Source organism: Larimichthys crocea, chromosome XV, assembly GCF_000972845.2.
Source record: "Larimichthys crocea isolate SSNF chromosome XV, L_crocea_2.0, whole genome shotgun sequence".
NCBI classification, from domain to species: Eukaryota; Metazoa; Chordata; class Actinopteri; family Sciaenidae; genus Larimichthys; species Larimichthys crocea.
In genome coordinates this window covers 19,361,257-19,379,997 of record NC_040025.1, presented here as the reverse complement: position 1 = coordinate 19,379,997, position 18,741 = coordinate 19,361,257, and the positions used below count along the sequence as shown (strand labels likewise).

At 41.1% G+C, this 18,741-nt stretch overlaps 2 protein-coding genes across 7 annotated transcripts; one reads left to right on the top strand and one right to left on the bottom strand.

Moving 5' to 3' along the window:
• Positions 1-209: 209 nt before the first annotated feature.
• On the bottom strand, positions 210-5,002 carry LOC104920217 (epithelial membrane protein 3). Of its 2 annotated transcripts, XM_027288470.1 has the most exons (6): positions 4,520-5,002; positions 3,056-3,433; positions 1,897-1,984; positions 1,697-1,799; positions 1,468-1,608; positions 210-919 (listed from the first exon to the last, which is right to left on the bottom strand). In XM_027288470.1, exons 3-6 carry the CDS (start codon positions 1,972-1,974, stop codon positions 744-746), a joined length of 498 nt encoding a protein of 165 aa, XP_027144271.1. In that variant the 5' UTR covers positions 1,975-1,984; positions 3,056-3,433; positions 4,520-5,002; the 3' UTR covers positions 210-743. The 2 variants fall into 2 exon arrangements, with proteins under 2 accessions (XP_027144271.1, XP_010730705.3); XM_010732403.3 differs by lacking the exon at positions 4,520-5,002 and having other exon boundaries at positions 3,056-3,955.
• Positions 4,147-18,689, top strand: ccdc30 (coiled-coil domain containing 30). Of its 5 annotated transcripts, none has more exons than XM_019263948.2 (28): positions 4,147-4,261; positions 5,011-5,277; positions 6,220-6,402; positions 6,572-6,692; positions 6,956-7,146; positions 7,280-7,360; positions 7,495-7,569; positions 8,044-8,200; positions 8,606-8,677; positions 9,431-9,546; positions 9,648-9,766; positions 9,858-10,050; positions 10,295-10,393; positions 10,790-10,918; positions 11,101-11,238; positions 11,512-11,690; positions 11,844-12,111; positions 12,387-12,509; positions 13,777-13,947; positions 14,172-14,381; positions 14,832-14,989; positions 15,144-15,309; positions 15,779-15,900; positions 16,067-16,208; positions 16,324-16,460; positions 16,561-16,678; positions 16,959-17,023; positions 17,102-18,689. In XM_019263948.2, the coding sequence occupies exons 2-28, from the start codon at positions 5,257-5,259 to the stop codon at positions 17,307-17,309; spliced, it is 3,762 nt and encodes a 1,253-aa protein (XP_019119493.1). In that variant the 5' UTR covers positions 4,147-4,261; positions 5,011-5,256; the 3' UTR covers positions 17,310-18,689. The 5 variants fall into 5 exon arrangements, with proteins under 5 accessions (XP_019119493.1, XP_027144270.1, XP_019119494.1 ...); XM_027288469.1 differs by having other exon boundaries at positions 7,492-7,569; XM_019263947.2 differs by having other exon boundaries at positions 4,180-4,261; positions 5,041-5,277; positions 7,492-7,569.
• Positions 18,690-18,741: the final 52 nt, after the last annotated feature.

Below are 18,741 nucleotides of genomic sequence, written 5' to 3'. Positions count from 1 at the left end.
ACATCTTTCAAGATAATGAGGTCAGCAACACTACTGTAAACTACAACCTCGACATTTGTACCTCTTTGATGGTGTCAACAAAAACTGAAAAATGATAAGCTTTGTAAAAGCACAATTGATCTTGTTCTGGGTCACATTGAACATTGCACAAGTATACCTGTGCCTATGTGTAATAATAATATTAACAACAACAATGATACACAACAGTGTTTGGCATCAAATGTGTAATTTATTATCATCACAACTGAAAAGAAAAAATGTTAGGACAGCAGCAATGGACTTGTACACATTCTGATTCTTTGTGTGATAGAAGTTACTAAATATATTCTCATCTATTCCATATCAATGTTAGGTACAAAAATATATATATATTTATATATCCAGTTTGCTCTAGGGACAAAAAAAAAAGTCCAAATACCTCATATAAGGCTTACGACACTAATTTTAAAGATCCATAACATTGCTTTGGAGTTTTCCATCACAGGACAACAGTGACAACAAAAACCTCTTTGAGTAAACGTAAATGTAAATGTCTCAAAATAGAAGGTGAGCATTATATAATGTGCATATAAAAGATGTTTGCTACAAAGATAGACCATTATTCCTTGGTAACTTTTCCACTATACATGTATCCACAAGTCAAAAACATAATCACATCAATCAAAGCCTGAGCAAAAATCATAACATAGGCAACTGTGACTCCAGCAAAATTAGCATTTCTGATTAACAAGAAGTTTTTCTGGTCACTCTTTTTTACGCAAGTGTACGTATATGATTCCACTACACAGCAACAAGGGGACACACACCCAGGCCAGAATGAAGCAGTAGCCAAAATGTCCTGAAGTCAGCTCCCTGGAGTCCTGAAGGATTTCCTTATTGTGTAATGTGTAGATGAGAGCTGCAGAAAAGGCGGCGAGTCCTAAAGAAAAAAAAAAGGAAATATGATGTTTGTGGATGTGTGGAAAAGTTTGCAATGTTTGTAACCTGCTTTATTTCATTTAACGATTAACGTCACATACAATAGAGAACCGCCTGCTGCCCCTTTGTACATGTTGTACAGGCACTGTACACTATATACATGACTTTATTATAAACACATCAAAGAATAAAGCATGTTTTCCACAAGGGGCACAGTTGTAGATGTATACTTGATCCATATCACACAAATGTGTACCAAATCATCCATAACTAAGAGCAAACTAAAGGTACAGCAACTGTACATAATGATTATGGCATTGTTTAAAGGTATGTTTCGGTTACCTGCAGTACAAAACTTCATGTTTAAAAGGAACAGTTCTGCTGTACCTAAAGTATAAATGTACTGGTCTAATCATTTAGCTTATCTGCCAACCATGGGCATTGGACAAATGCTTCCCCTCCCTGTTTGCAAGAGAAAGGGTCACCATTTTCAAATGGTCGCATCACACAGAGACATGTCTGTGGTGCATTGTTTCACTCCACTGTTACCTGCAAAGACTTGACACAGCCCAGTGAAGTAGAAGAGTCCACCCTTAGACATGGTGAACAGTTGGCCGAGGAACACCAAGAAGGAGACCGAGGAGAAGACCACAGAGAGAACCATCAGGACTTGAACTGCCTGAAGCCACTCTGAAAAAAAGGAAAACATTCCCACATGTAAAAAAAACAACAACTTAATTCTCAGATGGAGGTATAAGAAAATCAAATGACTGCTTACCAGTCTCTTTTGAGGATGCACACAACCAGGTTCCTGTGAAGTTGTCAAACCTACAGTTGTACCATAGGTCTGAGTTCTCCATGCCTTCCCACTCCCACCAGGACTTTAAAGAGAGATTTAGACAAGACACATGCATGATGGTTGCACTTGTATAATAATGCAGTTAAGAACAAACACCATGTCCTAAATGTGATTACTACCTTCTCCATGGTTGCAATGAACAGCATTGCCAGTGTGATGAGATGCAGCAGGGTCACAAACATAAGCAGGTATGCCATTTTTAATTCCCTGCCGAAAAAAACAAACACTGTTTAAATTTAGCCTTCCCGAGCAACATTGCAGTTAGCACAGAAATAGCATGTGACCATTTTAACAAGTTTGTGTTAGTTCCACAGTGAAAATCATTGTTGGGAAACTTTCCTGTTTTCCCTTGAAACATAAAATGGAAAATGTGAGTAGCTGAACAGAGTATACTCTGTGTTACGTAAGACCACGTTTCAAAACACAGACTTATTTCTGAAACTTCTCTTTGACTGGCCTGCATGTCTGTGTTACAACAAACCTGCAGAGAACCTGGGCGGGCCTACTGAAATCTAAATGGTTCCAAAATATTTACCCAATTAACCTCTTTACCCAATTAACCTCTCTGCCCTTCTGAATGGTTGTTTATATGGTAAACAGCCTGTAATTCAGTGTGCGTTTGGATTTCATTAAAGTTGCTTCACGCGTACATTTAGAGGAAATTAAATTCTGAGGCTGTGTTCTCAAAGCTATTTGACATGGTAGCTACAGTAGTAGAGCACAAGTGAACACGTCGGGTCACAATAAAGAGACTCGGCATGAGACAAATTATAGGGAAATATGAGACAGGATAGAAATTGCCTGTGTAGATCTTTATCTGTAGGAGAGGTCCATTCGGGTGGGCAGTGGAAGTCACGATTACTGTCAAATTATGTCATTACACTAGATCTCAACCATCACACTTAAGTGAGAGAAAGGTAAAAATCATTTGAAGTGGTGAAAAGAATTACTATAGTGTAAAGAATCCAATAAAATACACATATTACAACAATATGGTTTTAAAATATAGAGATACTGTATTGAAATAAATGAGCTTTTTTCTGTTGCAGGGCTGTTAAATAAGTTATCTTACTATAGCACACATAGGAAGAAGAAGAAAAACATGCATCTTTTAGTGGCATGATGTTTGCCACCCATTACTTTTAGAGCTTGTGTTGTTAGGAGATGTGACGCAATAGTCACTAGAGTTACCATCTTTGATTTAAAATGAACTGGGACTGAAGATTTCACAACATATTCATTAAAATTCCACGAAAAGTCAAAAAGATATCTACTTACCCTGGGTATTGTATGTTCCTCTAAGTCAGATCTCAGGAGCAGTTTAAGTGCAGCTTCACCACTCTACAATATTGCGCCCCTCTTGGTGGTCCTCTCCTTTCTAGACTTGCCGCACCCCCTTTATTTTTTCAGTCACTCCATCCAAACTTTCCAAGGAGCACGCCCATTTCCTCTGAGCAGAACAGAGCTCCCTTTTGCTCTGCCTCGTAGTCCCTCAGTACAACATCACCATCCCAGAAAGCCTCAAATGAGACCCACCCATGGGCAGTGGAGGCACACAAAACCACATGAAAAGACCTCTTCTGTAAACAGTCCACTTGGAATGCTCCTTGGCATGACGTGTATTCTATCATACCTTATCCATTCATGACCCAGGTCCTGTTGGTGCAGATATGACAAATAAACACACAGTTGCAACATAGCCACACCAGAACATAATGAGTTTTTAAGAGTGCACTGGTCACACAGAAAACATTTGGGCGGGACTCAAAATAGGCCTCACGTAGTACATGTAGTGGAGTCAGTGGAGGTAACAGGAAAACTAATTATGAAGTTTCAAAACACCAATTAACTTATAGATTTACATCAGTGTTAAAAAAAAGAAAGAAGAAGAAGCAAGCATTTCTGTACATGAAAAGGGTTTGTATTAATGCATGCATTCATTTTAAATACATAATTTCAGGATATTATAGGGTGATTAAACTGAATGCTAAAAAATCATGGCAAATTTCTAACATTAATTCTAATATATTACTTCACAGGAGGAAAAGAGTGATGTTGTGTTATGTAATGTTTGTCGCCATCTGGTGTTTACATATATGGATTCATGAGAAAAGCTTAATTCAAACCAGTGTCCATTAGGTTGCACTGAGAACAGTGAATAAAGCATGATATTCATATAGACTGCATAGACATGCATATAAACAGCTGCCAAGGACGAAACCATTTTTAAAACCCGATTAAGTAAACACATTAGAGCTGCCAAATTGTAAAAGTGTCGTTCACAACAACGATATAGCCTTCAGATATAATTTCTTTATAAACTAAACCACCACCTGGTGGTTGATTCCAACTTTCCTAATCGACTGTTCCCCGCGTCCTGTGAATGGTACGGTCCGTTGCCTAGGTGCTAGTAGAAGCCAATTCACTCCGCCACGCCTGTGCTCAGCACTTGGCTTACTTGTGTCGCCTTTACCCCTTTGAAAGGTGAGTACAACTTTAAACCCCACGCTGCACACTCAGCTTCACCACGGCGAAGAAGTTGCCATTTAAAGCGGGAGCCTTCAGTTATCACAACAACAACAACAAAACATTACGGCGTTCAACCAGTTGCTGCCAAGCTACGGCTAACGTTAGCGAGCTAGCGCTAGCTGAACGTGAACTGCACTAATTTAACTTTGGGACTAACTTCGCTAACCAGCTAACAGCTGCAGGCAGCTCCAGCTGTCAGTGCTGCTCACTTACAAGCTTACTGCAACACATCGTGGTCAACAAATGAGTTGATTACTGGCTAACACCACATCTTTCTGACTGGTGAGCTTGCGTGGCTGAAAGGAATGCAAGTGGCTGCTCTCCCACTAAAACCCTCGTTTGCTCCTCCTCGTCAGACATTTTGGGAAGAATAGTCAACTGGAAAACAAAGATTTTTAATATATATTTTTTTGAAACCCCAAAAGTCGTTATTTATTGGGAATAACTCTGTCCACATTGAAATGAAATCGGCTGCCTCGATGATAGACATGTTACCATCATCGCTGCTGTTTATATTAAATGCCTCATAAAAGCAGCTGCAGATCAGATATAGCTCATCAGCCTGAAACTTTGCATAGCCTCAGGCGATGCAATGTTACCTACAATGTTGTGTGCCTGCGCCTGTCTAACCTGAGGTAGCTAGTCTGATCATCCAAGTTTGTGACTGCAGGTCCTGACATGACTTTTTTTTTTTTTTTTCACAGCACTGTTGTGAAGCATCTCATGTTTTACAGGGAACTCAAAGACAAGAGACGTTTCCATGGATGAACTGCAACAACAATGGGAGTGATGAAGTTCGAGGACCTGCTGCTCTTTGCCTCATCACTGCACTTTGACTTGTGCTCTGTTGGGTACCGTGTAGGCTAAATTGTCGTTTTGGGATCAGTACTTTTCACCATCAAGGAAAAAAACGTCATCATTCACTGATGTGGCTTCATCAAACCTAATGTATGACCATGGATCATGAAGAGGTAACGTGCATCGCTGTTCATTTGCTTGTAGATAACATGCTGCCAGTCACTGTAATGCTTTGTGCCACACATCTGAAATATTAGAAACAGCTCTTGTGACATTGTTTTGCTATTTTCAGATGCTTTTTCTGTCCACTGGCCACAGTGCCTGCTGGACATTTTTACTTTTTCATCAGTAAACTAGTATAACCTCTGTTGCACCACAAAGAAATAAAGAAAGTGGCTGTCAGGCTAGTAGAATTCACCAGTATGAGGATTTTGGTTGTGATTAATGTCTGATCGTTTAGCCGCTTGTTCCATAACGCCAAGAGCAAAGACCAGTTGCTGTCATGTTTAAGTACAACGGGCACCTGAGACCTGATACCCAGCTTGTGACAATATGGTGCATGTTGTCGGAGCAGCGGTCGCTCTTGGAGTAGTTTAAATGCTGCACAGAGGGGGGGCCTGCTCATGTTACAAGCCCAACAATGTACAGTATTGAATTCAGCAACAGGTGTTTAGTGTTGGCATGCCACTCGTTTTGTGTTTTGGCCTTCTCCCATGTGTCACGCAAATGGATCAGTTTTCAGTGAGACTGACAGCCGTGATGTCGCTGTAGATTGCAGGGTAATTTGCTGGATCATTGTTTGGGAAAAGTAAGTCATTCACAAACAAAAGTAGTTTGCTTATTATGTTGTAGGTGCCAAAGTGTGTGGTATACACCAGCATAAGGTATTCAACATTTGAGCATAAATAGCTTCGGAGCTGTATCAGCTTTTAGCTGAATGACAAGGTTTTATAATGACAGTATGTCCAAGGCAAGGCTCCTTGATTCACCACAGTACTGAGAGGTTCACTTTATAAAAATCTTGTAAGCTGTAGTTTAACAACAACAGTTCAACACTTCATTGATGAATATGATATCTGGTTGCAAAACATTCATCTCCTTCTCTGGGTTCTCAGGTGCACACAGAGCTGGACCAGCTTTCTATGCGGCTTCAGGAGGATGGCTTGCCTTCGGGGGCAAGTGTTGAGGAGCGGCAGCGCCACCTGTGGCAGCAGCTGCTCGACACTGAGGCAAAGCTTCGGTCGTCCACCCAGGAGCTGCAGATCTTACGTACGCAGCAGGCCAATGAGATGAAGGAGGTGAACACTTTGGATTATTTGAGGTTTTAGTTCACCAGTTTTTGAAGCAGTGTCATAGACCTCTTGACAGCTTTCAATCTAACATAGTGTGCTCCTCCTTTTCCTTGAAAATGACAAAAAAAATCATATCTCACAGCTGAATCCTTTTTGTAAAACTTTTGTCTGTCAGGTGGAGAGCTACGTTGCACATATTCGAGGGCTGCTGGAAGAGCGTGAGTGTCTGACTGCAGACTACGAGAGAGACAATGAACACTTGCGACAAGAGCTTCACCAGATCAGACAACAACAAGGTGAATTCAGTGAAAATGAAATTGGCTGTTGGCAGTCTTTCCTGTGGGTTGTAGGATAGCTCATCAGAGCTCCTGAGCACAATATTTCAAACACACATTATTCATTTTTATTTGCCATGAATGATCTGTCAAGCATAAGTTCCCTGAGTTAGATATTTGCTCATGTTTATCCTTAATGTGCTGCCATACAGCAATACTTGTGTTAAATCTTTTTTTCACAGTCCTTCAAGACACACTGACCAGAAAGCTCCCCTTTCTTTCAGAGAGTCAGAGCAAGGAGCTGGCAGAGCTGTTGGCTCAGGAGGACCTCGGGGAGATGGGCTTGAGCAGCCCAAGTGAACAGGTGGCATACTTGCTGGTGGAGAGGGCCACACTGCTGGAAAGGCTGGAGGCTGCTGAGAGGAGACTGGAAAGTCAGAGTCTCACTGACAGTCTGAGGGAAGTCCAGCACCAGGTAAAGGACTGAACTGTGTACAGCAGAGGCTGTGTAGCGATGAACCTATCCTAATTTGATGGTTAACTGTCCAATGCAAATGCAGAGAACATGTAAATGTGGTTGAGTAAGTGTCTGTCTCTCTGTGACGCAGGAGCATATTTGCCACACGATGGGGGAGGAGCTTAAGCAGCATAGGGAGGAGATGCAGAAAACCATAGATAATGTGACGAAGGTGAGGCGACTGTCATTGTGGCTTGGCCGAGTTACAGATCTGTATATCTTCTGGTTGAATTAAGTTTGTGGAAAAAGGAAGCAAAGTACAGGGATGATTGTGATTCTACACACATGGGTCTTTCCTCTCAGCAGTGTTCATCCCAGAGTCCATTGAAGAAGCTGTTTGGGCTGCGCAGGTCTGGTCAGAGCAAACACAATATTACCCCTGTAGGTTTCCACCTCGCAGCTTCTACTAACTAAGTAACTAACACTAATGTTGTGATGAAGCGTATCGCGGGCACTACTTTTCGAAACACACGCCAAGCACGCTGATGATGAGCATTAATCTCTGCATGACCACTATGACGCAGACGACATTGCTTGTCTCAATAACACGTATGTGAATGTAATTATCTAACAACAGATGGGTGCTCGATATGGGTGGAACAGTAATGGCATGTCACAGGTGACAGCACGTGTACTTTTTGTCCCACTGGACTCTCTATGCAGGTGAATGCCGACATATAAATATTATAACCTCAGTCCTTTCCAGGCCTGCAGTGATGATGAATCTCAACCTCAGAATGCATGTGTCTTACAACAGCATGTCGGGCCACTTGCATCTCCAGTCTTGACTACCAGTGTTCTTTCCTGCTGTACTCCTCCCACTCTAACCATCCATGCTTCGCTCTTTTATATCAGGCCCACAGTGAGGAGGTTTCCCGGGAGCGAAATGAACGCCAGAGGCTGGAGCGGGACCTGGAAGAGGCATCTAGAAGATTGGCAATGGCTCATCAGGATATCAGAAGACTTACCAATGAGCTGGATGCTGCCAAGAACAACAATCTAGACCCAAGTGGTATGTTGCAAAGACTGAGTGTGTATCCCTCAAAGAAATGTGAGTCTACGTTAGACTATGTGATGTTTCCTAATATATATGCTCACTGTTTAGTATGTTGTTTTTGCGCATTGTTGCTGTATCAAGTGGTTGTAGGAAACATACACATGATGGCTTTTAGTTGCTCACATTTACACATTCAGCCACAATTTCTTGTCTAACCAACTGGTCATACCCAGAAACTTGATATCAGGCTACAGATTTGGTTAATTTAACAACTTAAGTACATTTGAATGTGAACTGGTGTGTTATTATTATTATAGCCAAGTTATTAGCGACATATGAAAAGTAATGCCTAAAAGGCACGAAAGAGCAAAAAGCTAATATTCAGCTTTACAGGATTTAAAAATATGCTTATAATCTCAGGATCTCAGCTTGAGGGAACGGTCCAGGAGGTAGAAAACCTGAGGAAGGAAGTGGACAAACTGAAACACTGTGGTGAGACGGCGTGGACAGAGTGTGACATAAACACCAGCCACATTGTTTGGAGATTTGACTGTTCCTCAAATTTTGCTTGGCTGGCGAGTTTTATTTCCCTTGTGTTAATATTTAGATACATTTTGAACCTAGCAAATGAAACTAAGCTTGGAAATCCGATGATGATTGATGTATTTTGATTTCTCTTAAATTTAACAACAGACGCTATTACTAGAGACACAGCCCAACTAGGAAACCGAATTACTTATTATGACTTTCACATTTTCCACTCCAATGGTCTCGCACTTTGAAGATAGAAAAATCTATTATTCCTCTTATGTTCATATCAGGCTGCTGCAAAATTTGTTTATGTTGGTGTTGGTGGAATATGTCGCCTTCCCCCATATTGATAGTGTTTTTGACTTTTCTGAGGAGGCTCAGTCAAATCTCAGATTACATGCATCCATGATTTGGCAATTTTGTTAGTAAACAATGTCCATGACCAGATGGATACAGTTGGTTAAAATGCTTTAAGGACTAAAAAAGCAAATTTGAATTGTTGGTGCCCCTTTTTCTCAAATCCACCGTTCTGGACAAATTGAGCAACTTTCATTAATCACTGCATTAGCTATACATATTATCATCTTAATTACTTTATACAGTATATGTGTAAAATATTGTATAATGTTGTAGTAGGGTTTAAAAAGGCAAAGCAAGACAGATGCAGTATATTTTTTCTGCGATATTCACAGTCGAGGTTTTGTCTCTTCATAGATATGATGAAGCTGCAAAGAGCCAAAGAACAAAACGACAGGTTAGATGCTGAGAACCGAGCTCTGAGGGAGAGAGTCCGCACTATAGAGTCTGAGAAGAAAAATCTCTCAGACCAGGTTGGTAATTTACTGATTTTTTAAAATTTTTTATTAGGATAAAAACTTTAAATACTGTTGCAGCAGCTTGGCATTTTGTTTGATGTTGTGTTTTTTTCAAGCTGGCAATAAATGATGCAGACAAAGATGTTGTAGCCAAAGAGGATCAAAAAGACAAGAGCATCAGCAGTGAACCACAAAACAATCTGTCTGGAAACGAAAAGGATTACATTCACAAACGGTAAATACATTAATTCATGCATGCATCCTGGTCACTAATGTGAGAAATACTTACCCGCCCGATGACTTTGATCATCATCATACTTGGTCAGGTGTCGTGAGGCGATGGAAGATGGGCTTGTACAGGTTAGGGAACTGCAACGGCAACTCCAGAGGCTACGCAAGGACCAGGAAGAGCTGGAGGAGAGGAACGAGGAGCTGGAGGCACTGCTGGGGGAGGCTCAGAACGCCAGCAAGGAAGAGAGGCATCGCCATGAGGGAGAACTGGAGGGACTGCACAGGAGGGTAATGAGCACCACTAAATTCTTCCTCAAAATCTCATTTTCTTAACTGTACATGTTCTTGTTGATGGATTTCTGCTGATTATTATTGTAGTTTAGAAACATTTTCTCTGAGAAGTTGAAGAAACCAGAAAGTTTTGCAGACATTCACTAATTCACTAATTAACTCAGTATAATTTAGTCAAGGACCTCTCTTGGAAAACAGTCGTCTCTAATAGCTGACTAATAATCTTAAACGGTCAATGCAGATCAAAAGCCTGGAAGCAGAGCTGAAGAAACAGGATACACAAGAAAAGATGTTAAAGAACGGAGAAGATGTCAAACCCACTGAATCCTACTTACAGCTGGTAAGAAATAACTCACTTTAGAATATCATGAGTGTTTCCTCTTTGTACATAATAAATAGATTTGTTCAAAGATCCTTCTGAGGCACAAAGATGTGTAATCCTACTCCTTAAAATGCCAAATAAACTGTTGTATAATGAGCAGCAGCAGGACAATAAAGAGAGAGGTATGGCCATCAATATGTGCTACATAAAATCAGAGGAAACTATTACAGTATCTCAGAAAAGAATTTATTTGAACTATCCAGTGAAATTCTTACCATACTGACCTCTCAGATTGCCATGCTTGGGAAGTTAAATATGGAAAAAGAGAAATAAACAAACCTACAACAAAAGAATTTATATACTTCAAATTCCATGACTCAGTATTTTATTTCACCCCTGTCACCATGTATGAAGCACCTAAGAGACAGCAGCCAGGAGAGATTGGCTCTGCTAGAGGCTCGTCTAACTGAGGAGAAAGACTGGAGGAAACAGCTGGAGGTAGACCTCAGTGCTGCACAGGCTGCCCTCAAAAAAGACAAGGAGGTAAAAACCACATATATCCCATGTCTGATAGAAAGCAATAACACCACTGCTACAAAAACATGTGAAATTCAATTTACAGTTCAAGAGACTTAACCCTGAAGCAAAGGTTGCTATATTTTCCAAAGATAAAGTGAAAAGCCCCACGGAAACTGTATATAACTCCCTCACTCTTTGCACCAAAGGCTTTGCAGATAGGTGAGCGAGAGCTGAAGAAGCTTAGACTTGAGGTCAACAGCCTGCAGACAGAATGCCAACAAGGAAAAACACTCATCAAGAGCCTCACCCAAGTCAAGGGGGAAAAAGCAGTTCTGGAGGAAAAGGTTTGTTAATTCTAAGTCTGCTGGCCACTGCGGACATCTTACATAATAACATAATAATAACATAATTAAGAAAATAAAATGGAAACATGCAGTATGCATTACAGATTATGCATGGTATGCAGTAAAACATAATATAAATGCATCTGTTGCAGTTGTTGACAAAAAAATATGAATATAATAATATGAAAATCTAGCTTTTTTTATGTGTGTCAACATAAGTTCACAGCATTTTGACATTTACACCATTAAAATGAGTTTCTCTCTGCCCGACAGGTGGCCCAGATGGAGCGTGCCCACAGTCGGCTCCAGACTGAGCTGGAGCGCTACAAAGACAGTAACCGGGACCAGGAGGACCTCAGGGAAAACAGGCTTCAGGTCGACCAGTTGCAGGAGCAGGCTGACAGACTAACTGCTGAACTCAGCAGCCTCCAGACAGCACACAATGCCTTGAGGTTGTTATCAGCTCAAAATGTATTTCCTCATGCTGTAGTATTTTTGAAGTACATCAGTGTGATAGAGCCACAACTGATAGTTCTGTCTTTTATCTTGACCAGTCTCAAGACACCAGAGCTTACTTGTTTTGCATAAATGTGCATATTTTCCAGAGCTGAGATGGTTTCTGAGCGGCAGCAGACTGCCGAGCTGCAGGCCAAGCTGAGCTCCAGTGTCCAGGAGAAGCTGACAGCTGACGGGGAAAGAGAGAGACTGGAGCTTGAGATACAGCGCCTCAAAGAGCAGCTCAAGTGGCATCAAGAGCAGCTCGCCTCTACAAAGGAAGCACTTATTAGCAGCCAGAAGCCCGAATTACACACAGCTCATGCAGAATCTAGGCTTAGTCCAGTGGAGAGGAACAAAGATGAGTGCTTGGATCAGGTAACTGGATTACACATCCATTGGTATGGTCATTATTTGTAAAAAAAAAAAAAAAAAAGTTTGTATGTGAAATCATCTTGTCATGACAGTTTTTTTAGAGTGTCCCTTAGCATTAAAGTCCTGGTTCAAAGTGCAGCTGTCCTGCTTTTGTGTCTTTGAGCAAGCAAGCTGATCCTAACCTTTGACCTGCTCATAGAGGGGGCAGACACAAAGGAAATTTTTTTCTGGCAGAATCATATGATTCATATATATGTGTGTGTGTGTTGTTATCATAGCTTTCGGTTCTGAAGGGGGAGCTGAATCATCTGCAGACCAAGCTTGGGGAGGAGCGGCAGCTGGCCTCTCAGCACCAACTGGCCCTGCAGGCCCAGGTCAATGAAGCCCAGGCGCGCATCAAGGTATGGTATGATCATAACCCCAACATGCCCAGACAGTCATGCTGTTTCTGCAGTTCAGTTTTCACCATGTCACATAACACATCATTGGCTTTTTGTTGCTTGGCTCTTTTATACAATTCCTTACAAATCTGAATGAAATGACACAAAGGCAAATGTCTAAACATTTTGTATACAGTAGCTTAGCCTGTAGCAATTCTGGCAATAGTCCTCTCTTTTCTGTTCATAAGAAATGCTTAACTCTGAATGATTAACACAAGTTCCAGTGGATTATCATTCTTTTTAATTCAAATTATAAACAGCATGTGGGATTGCTTGAAAGTAAAAGTAACCACTTTTTGCTTTGATGATAGCTTTGCACACTCTTGGCATTCTCAAGGTTTTCAATTACCAGGTGTGCCTTCTCAAAAGTTAATGAGTGAAATTTCTTGTCCTCTTAACAACCATCAGTTGTGTTGTTCAGAGGTCATGTTGGCATACAGTAATTAGCTTTATAAGACTACTATAGTAATTCATATTATGACAAGAGACGTCAAGTAAGTAGAGAAACAGTCCGTCATAACAATCCATGTTCGTTGTGTCTCTTGGCACGAGCAGTTCTCTTCTTTTTCTTGGTCACCCTCAGTTGTGGACAAGAAATGGAAGTTAGACCAGTGGAAATACTGTCTGAGGAGTCAAATCTGAGAAATTTTATTCCAACTGGCTTGTCTTCTTTCTCTGCCTTGTGAGGTCTAATCTAATCTGAGGTGCCGTTAACTGTTGATTTCTGAGACTGGTAACTGTAAGAGCTTATCCTCTGCATGACGGTTCTTGTGACTGCACATGATGATACACTCATCATGTGTACAAAGCTCTTGAACTCTTGTTTTTCTCTACTTAGTGTAATATGAATCACAACAATAGTTGAATAGAGCTATTTACCGTATGTACTGTATGCATACAGTACAACTGGTGGTTTCAAACACAGGCAAGAAACTCTTAACTTTTGACAAGGATCACCTGTTGATTAAAATCAATCCAGGTGAATACCTCATGAATCTGACTGAGAGAAAGCCAAGAATCTAAATTAAAAATCTAAAATACATTTTGCATGTTTGCACTTTTTTTTGATTTCCACATAATTCCATATGAGTTATTTCATAGTTTCGATGTCTTCAGTGTTAATGTACAATATAGAAAATAATAATAAAAATAAAGAAAAAACATCAAATGTCCTCTAGTATCCATACTCCACTTCAGCGTAAACCTATCCCAAACTTTCCCTCTTCAGTCGCAAGACTTAGTGCTGAGCCAGAAGGCAGAGGAGGCTAAACAGATGAAGCAGGACCTGCAGAGGGCCCAGAGCCTGTTCACCTCTGCCGAGAGAGAGCTACGCTACGAGAAGGAGAAGAACATGGACCTGAAGAGACACAACACCCTGCTTGACCAGGAAAAACTCAAGGTCAGTATCTAATCACACATTTGGAATTTCCTGTAGGACTCTCACATTTATCGCTTAACCGTTATCCTAATCACTCTCTTACTCACCCAGTCGCCCTATTGGGAATGCAAATGTGTAACTGTAATCTAAACCAACTAAAAGGGAAGCTGCCATACAAAAAGCTAGAACTGTTAGAATAGTTGTTACCTTGATGTTAAGCATCCGTTTCTCTGTGCTTCCTTCAGCTTTGTGCAGAGCTGAAGCAGGTCCAGACCAAGCTAATTCAGGTGGAGCAGAGTGTTCACGCTCAGGTGGCTGAGTGCGAACGTCAGCAGCAGAAAATCAGGGAACTGGAGTTGGATCTGGCACGCAACTCCACAAACCGCAGTGCCACCACCAGTCTGCAAGAGGACTTGCAGGCCGAGAGGGCGCGGCTCATTGCTGCTGACAAAAAGGTCAGCTCTGGGGCAAATTCTGCACAGGGAACGGTTATTTCATCTGATCTGCTGCTTTTTTTCTGTTGCTGTTGCACCTTGTTAGTTTAGAATTAACTGGATGTCATTTCCCATCTCTTGAAAATGCTACGTATTCACATATGCTACATGAATATGTATCTTCACGCATATCAAAACATCCTGATACATACTCTTTTTTTGTTTAATTTGTGGTATGATTTCTATGATCTAAGTGGACCTTTATCTTAATAATAATATATTAATAAGTGCACAGATTAAGAAGTTGTCCCTCAGTTTATAAAGAAACCTCGGGACGTGATTGTTGCTTCTGTAGAGATGTTGTAAAATGTGTTCTGTGTACTTACATTTGTAGACAGTTTCAGGAAATCCTGGGATACCTAGGATGAACGGGAGGTTGGGAGCTTCATGTTTGTCTGTTTGTGATGGCAGGTGTTGGAGCTGCAGCAGCAGCTTAAGAATGCCCAGCATCAGCTGCGGGTGGAGGAAGCCCGGGCTGGCGAAAGCAGCCGCCTGGAGAGGGACAGCAGGGATCTGTCTGACACCTTGTCAGCCTTGAGAGCCAAGCAACAGGAGGAGCACATCACCAGGTCACTAAAACTCCAGAGCTGCTGACACTGTTCAGTTTGACTTAGTCCGAGTTCTAGTAGTGACCGTGCCATTAAGCAGCACTGCAAGATTTAGGGCACTGATCTGATTCCCTTTTATTTGTTGACCATCTCTTCCTCCATTTCCTTATCTCAGGAAGCTGTTAGAGCAGCGTGAAGAGGAGCTGCATCAGCAGGTACGCTCCCTGAGGTTGAAGGAGGCCACCCTGACCAGGACAAATGCAGAGCTCAGCCACCGTGCCCAGCAGCTGGACACCCGTCTGGCTATCCTGGAGGCTGAGCTTAGCAAGGCCAGAGAGGAGGTAGGAAACAGCAGTTCAACAGATGTAACTAAAGGGTTCTGGTCACCTGAGGCATCTTTCACACTCCTAATATGTCTGTTTCACACATCTTCACATGTCAATATTTTAATCAACTGTGATTTACTAATTAAATCTGTTGTCACATTCTCAGCTTTTATTCAGTTTTTCAATGTAATTTAGGTTACATGGGATTGAAATGTATTTAATCTCATCTTGTTTTTTTTCAGAGTTTCACAGTGTCACACTTTATCTCAACTCGCTGTATCTTGTTTAATCTTGTTTCTGTAACCCAGTAAATTCCCACAAGCAGGGTGATAGAATCTGTTTGACCTCTGGCATTTTTTACAAAGTGTGCATAGCCTTGTCATTAAACTGCTGATCACGTTTATTTACCAATGTTTCAAAATATGTTAATCCAGTTTGAATTTAGATCGAAATGTACATCACGTACTGTACATGTGTTCTGCAGGCAAGAGACAGCCAGAAGTCAAACCATAAGCTACAGGAGGAGCTGGTGTCCAGTCAGCAGGAGTGTGACAGACTGCAGGGGGAGCTGCAGCAAGTTCTCCTCCAACTAGACACACACGTCAGGTGAGACACACAAATATAGACATTTATGTTGAATGCAATATTAGAAAATGACCCTGGCTGTTCCCATGCCCTTTCTGGTAATAAGGTTAAAGCATAATCGGTTATTAATACACATGGAGAAGTTGTTACATTTCCTGTGGTTCATTTCCTCTGCTCCTCCAATCAGGAAGTACAACGAAAAGCAGAGTCAGCACAAGACCAAGCTGCGTCAAGCCAAGCAGGTCTTCCTCAAGGTGACCGCGCAGAGGGACCGCATCATCCAGAAACTGGAGAACGACCTGGTGCTGGCCTCCAGCCTCTCACACAAGGTCACATACATGGCACAGAACGCTCCATTCACTTCTAGACATCCCACAAGAGATGTCTGTGTCAGAAAAAAAATCTGTTTCTTATTCCTCTTGTCTCGTCCTTGACGACTATCAGGAGAAGGAGCGGATCAATACAGTGATGGAGGAAAATGAGAAACTTTTGGAGGAGAAGAGGGAGCTGCTGCGGAAGATAAGTGAAGCAGAGGAGATGGGCAGCAATGGCATGAGGACCGCCTCCACTGTCCAACACAGGTACCTTAATGACACACTAAATATTATTTAGTGTTGGTGATGACATAAAGGACACACTGGGTAAATTGTGAGTGAGTGTGTACATGAATCTGTGTTGTAGGGTTAACGTCTTAGAGGTGGAAAACCGACAACTTCAGGATCGAACTCTGAAGCTCTCCAATCAAGTCAGTTCCTTAGAGCGAGCCCTGAGGAACGTCCAGTCGTACTACAGCCTGGAGGTAACACCACACAGATCTTTTCTGCCTTAATGGGACATGCCACCCAAACTTCACAGGATCTCTTTATTGTTTTAAAAACCTTTCATTCAGCATAAGTGATGTGAGATGAAGAAATTCTAATTTAAATGTTTGCTGTTTGGTGGATTCAATCACGACCGAGGCTGTTTTTAAAGGTAAGAGAAGCAACTTGACCAAATGTAAAATGGGTGACATGTCCCTTTTTTATAGCATTAAAAAACATTGATGAGTTTTGATCGTAAAATATTCAAATCATCAACAGAACACAAAGAAAGTGCTCCCCTCCGAAAGTCTCTGTGATGGCATCCTGCATACATCTACACTAAGGTAAGGCCAGCTTCATTTTCATGTAACATATAGATTGATGCGTATATGTGCATTTTCTCACTATGTCTGTGTTACCAGCCTGACATCAGGATCATGTGACCCGCTTGACTTCCTGGACGCAATCTGCCGTGTGAAGGTGGGCGAGCGCGTGGCGTTAGACAGCACCCGAGCGTCCGTCTCTACGCACCAACCATCAGAGCAGGGCTACCTGAATCTTACCTCTCCACTGGTTCCTCCAGACGCCAAAGGCACAGAGGAGAGCTCTAAAACCAGTGAGCAGGTATGAGAGGTGGGAGGCTGTTTGCAACAGCAAACCACCAGCGAGGAAGAGTGTCAAAGTATCGGGTAGCACTTACAGCATCCGCCCACTTCCACCGGAGAAAAAGTCAGAATAAATGAGTGAAAGAATATGTAGAATGCAAATAATCCATGTTAAAAAAAAAAGTAATAATGAAAGAGAGCTTCCACTGCAGTTCTGCTCAGGGTGGTATTTCTTTTGTTTGGCCTGAAAGTACTGTGATCCAGGTTCAGATTGAGGGTGAACATTTGGGAGATTTGTAAAAACCTGTGCAAGTGTCAATCAAATATTTTATATGACATATTTTACATGAAGCCAGATAGATTTGATTTGGAAGCTAAACACAATGCACTCTTGTCTGATTCCACAGATATGCAGATATGTCTCAGAGGTTTGTTTGCATCGGCACAACAAATCAAATGAGAAAGCCTGAAAGACTTGTGTTGGTTTCGAGGACAGATTATCATTTTGCAAAGATATAATGGTTCAAGATAAGACGAATGTCAAAAAGACATTTCATGAGAGAGATTTGAGTGAGGGTAGTTTAAACTGAGCACTTTATGAAAGAAGTTTTACTTGCGTTTACATTTTTGGAAATGTAGCAGTGGAGTATAATAGTATATTTTTAATCTTGGCAGTGTTTTCAATGAAAAAGGCGCCTGTGGTGTTGTATCTTTATGGTTTTACTGTGTCAAAAAAAAAAATCTTAGAACACATCAGCATTTTTACAAGTTTACAAAAATCACACTTTTTTCATATATAACAATGATAATACTGCGGACTTGCGTTATGTCTAAAAAGAGACTGTGTGCTAAACAGAGTCTAAATGTTTGGGTCCTTTCTGAGATCTGTCAAACTCTTTGCTTGTCAGCTGTAGCCACTCCAGTATTTACAATGTACGGCTTTGCTTGTAGTTAAAAAAAAAACAGCCAAAATGAAAAGCCACAGAATTCCAGGAGCTTTTTCTTTTTCTATTTTGAGCATCCTGAGCTGTTTTTTTGTTTTTTTCCCTCACATTGGTCAACCTCAGTGGTTTCCTCCAGGGAAACAATCAGAAAGTACTTATATTCTCACACACAGATGTGTGTAACATAAAACACACATGAACTATTTCACACCACTACTATTATTTAGTGTCAATAATAGTTATACACTGTAGAAACAAATGTCTATTTTGTCTTCAATGTGCCTGAAATGATGAAGTGTTAACTTTATCTTGCTGCTGCGTGAAAACGTCGAATAATAAAAGCCCTTTTGGCGACAGACATGTAAACTGAGGTCTAATGGACAAGAAACATTTGTTGTATCTGTGTACATACATTTTTAAGCAAACATATTTTCATAAATAAAAGTGAATAAACAAACTTACTAGTTGATTTCTACGTTTTTTTTTCTTTCTCCATCTTGCTTTTGAAAATTG

Excerpts from the sequence above, each read along its gene's own strand:
- LOC104920217 (XM_027288470.1), bottom strand. The coding sequence starts at position 1,974 with ATGGCATACCTGCTTATGTTTGTGACCCTGCTGCATCTCATCACACTG. Across the intron at positions 1,609-1,696 it reads TGCATCCTCAAAAGAGACTG|AGTGGCTTCAGGCAGTTCAA; the intron begins GTAAGCAGTCAT and ends CCTTTTTTTCAG. Across the intron at positions 920-1,467 it reads GCTGTGTCAAGTCTTTGCAG|GACTCGCCGCCTTTTCTGCA; the intron begins GTAACAGTGGAG and ends TTTTTTCTTTAG.
- ccdc30 (XM_027288469.1), top strand. The coding sequence starts at position 5,257 with ATGACCATGGATCATGAAGAG. Across the intron at positions 7,361-7,491 it reads CCATAGATAATGTGACGAAG|CAGTGTTCATCCCAGAGTCC; the intron begins GTGAGGCGACTG and ends CTTTCCTCTCAG. Across the intron at positions 15,310-15,778 it reads TTAGCAAGGCCAGAGAGGAG|GCAAGAGACAGCCAGAAGTC; the intron begins GTAGGAAACAGC and ends TGTGTTCTGCAG.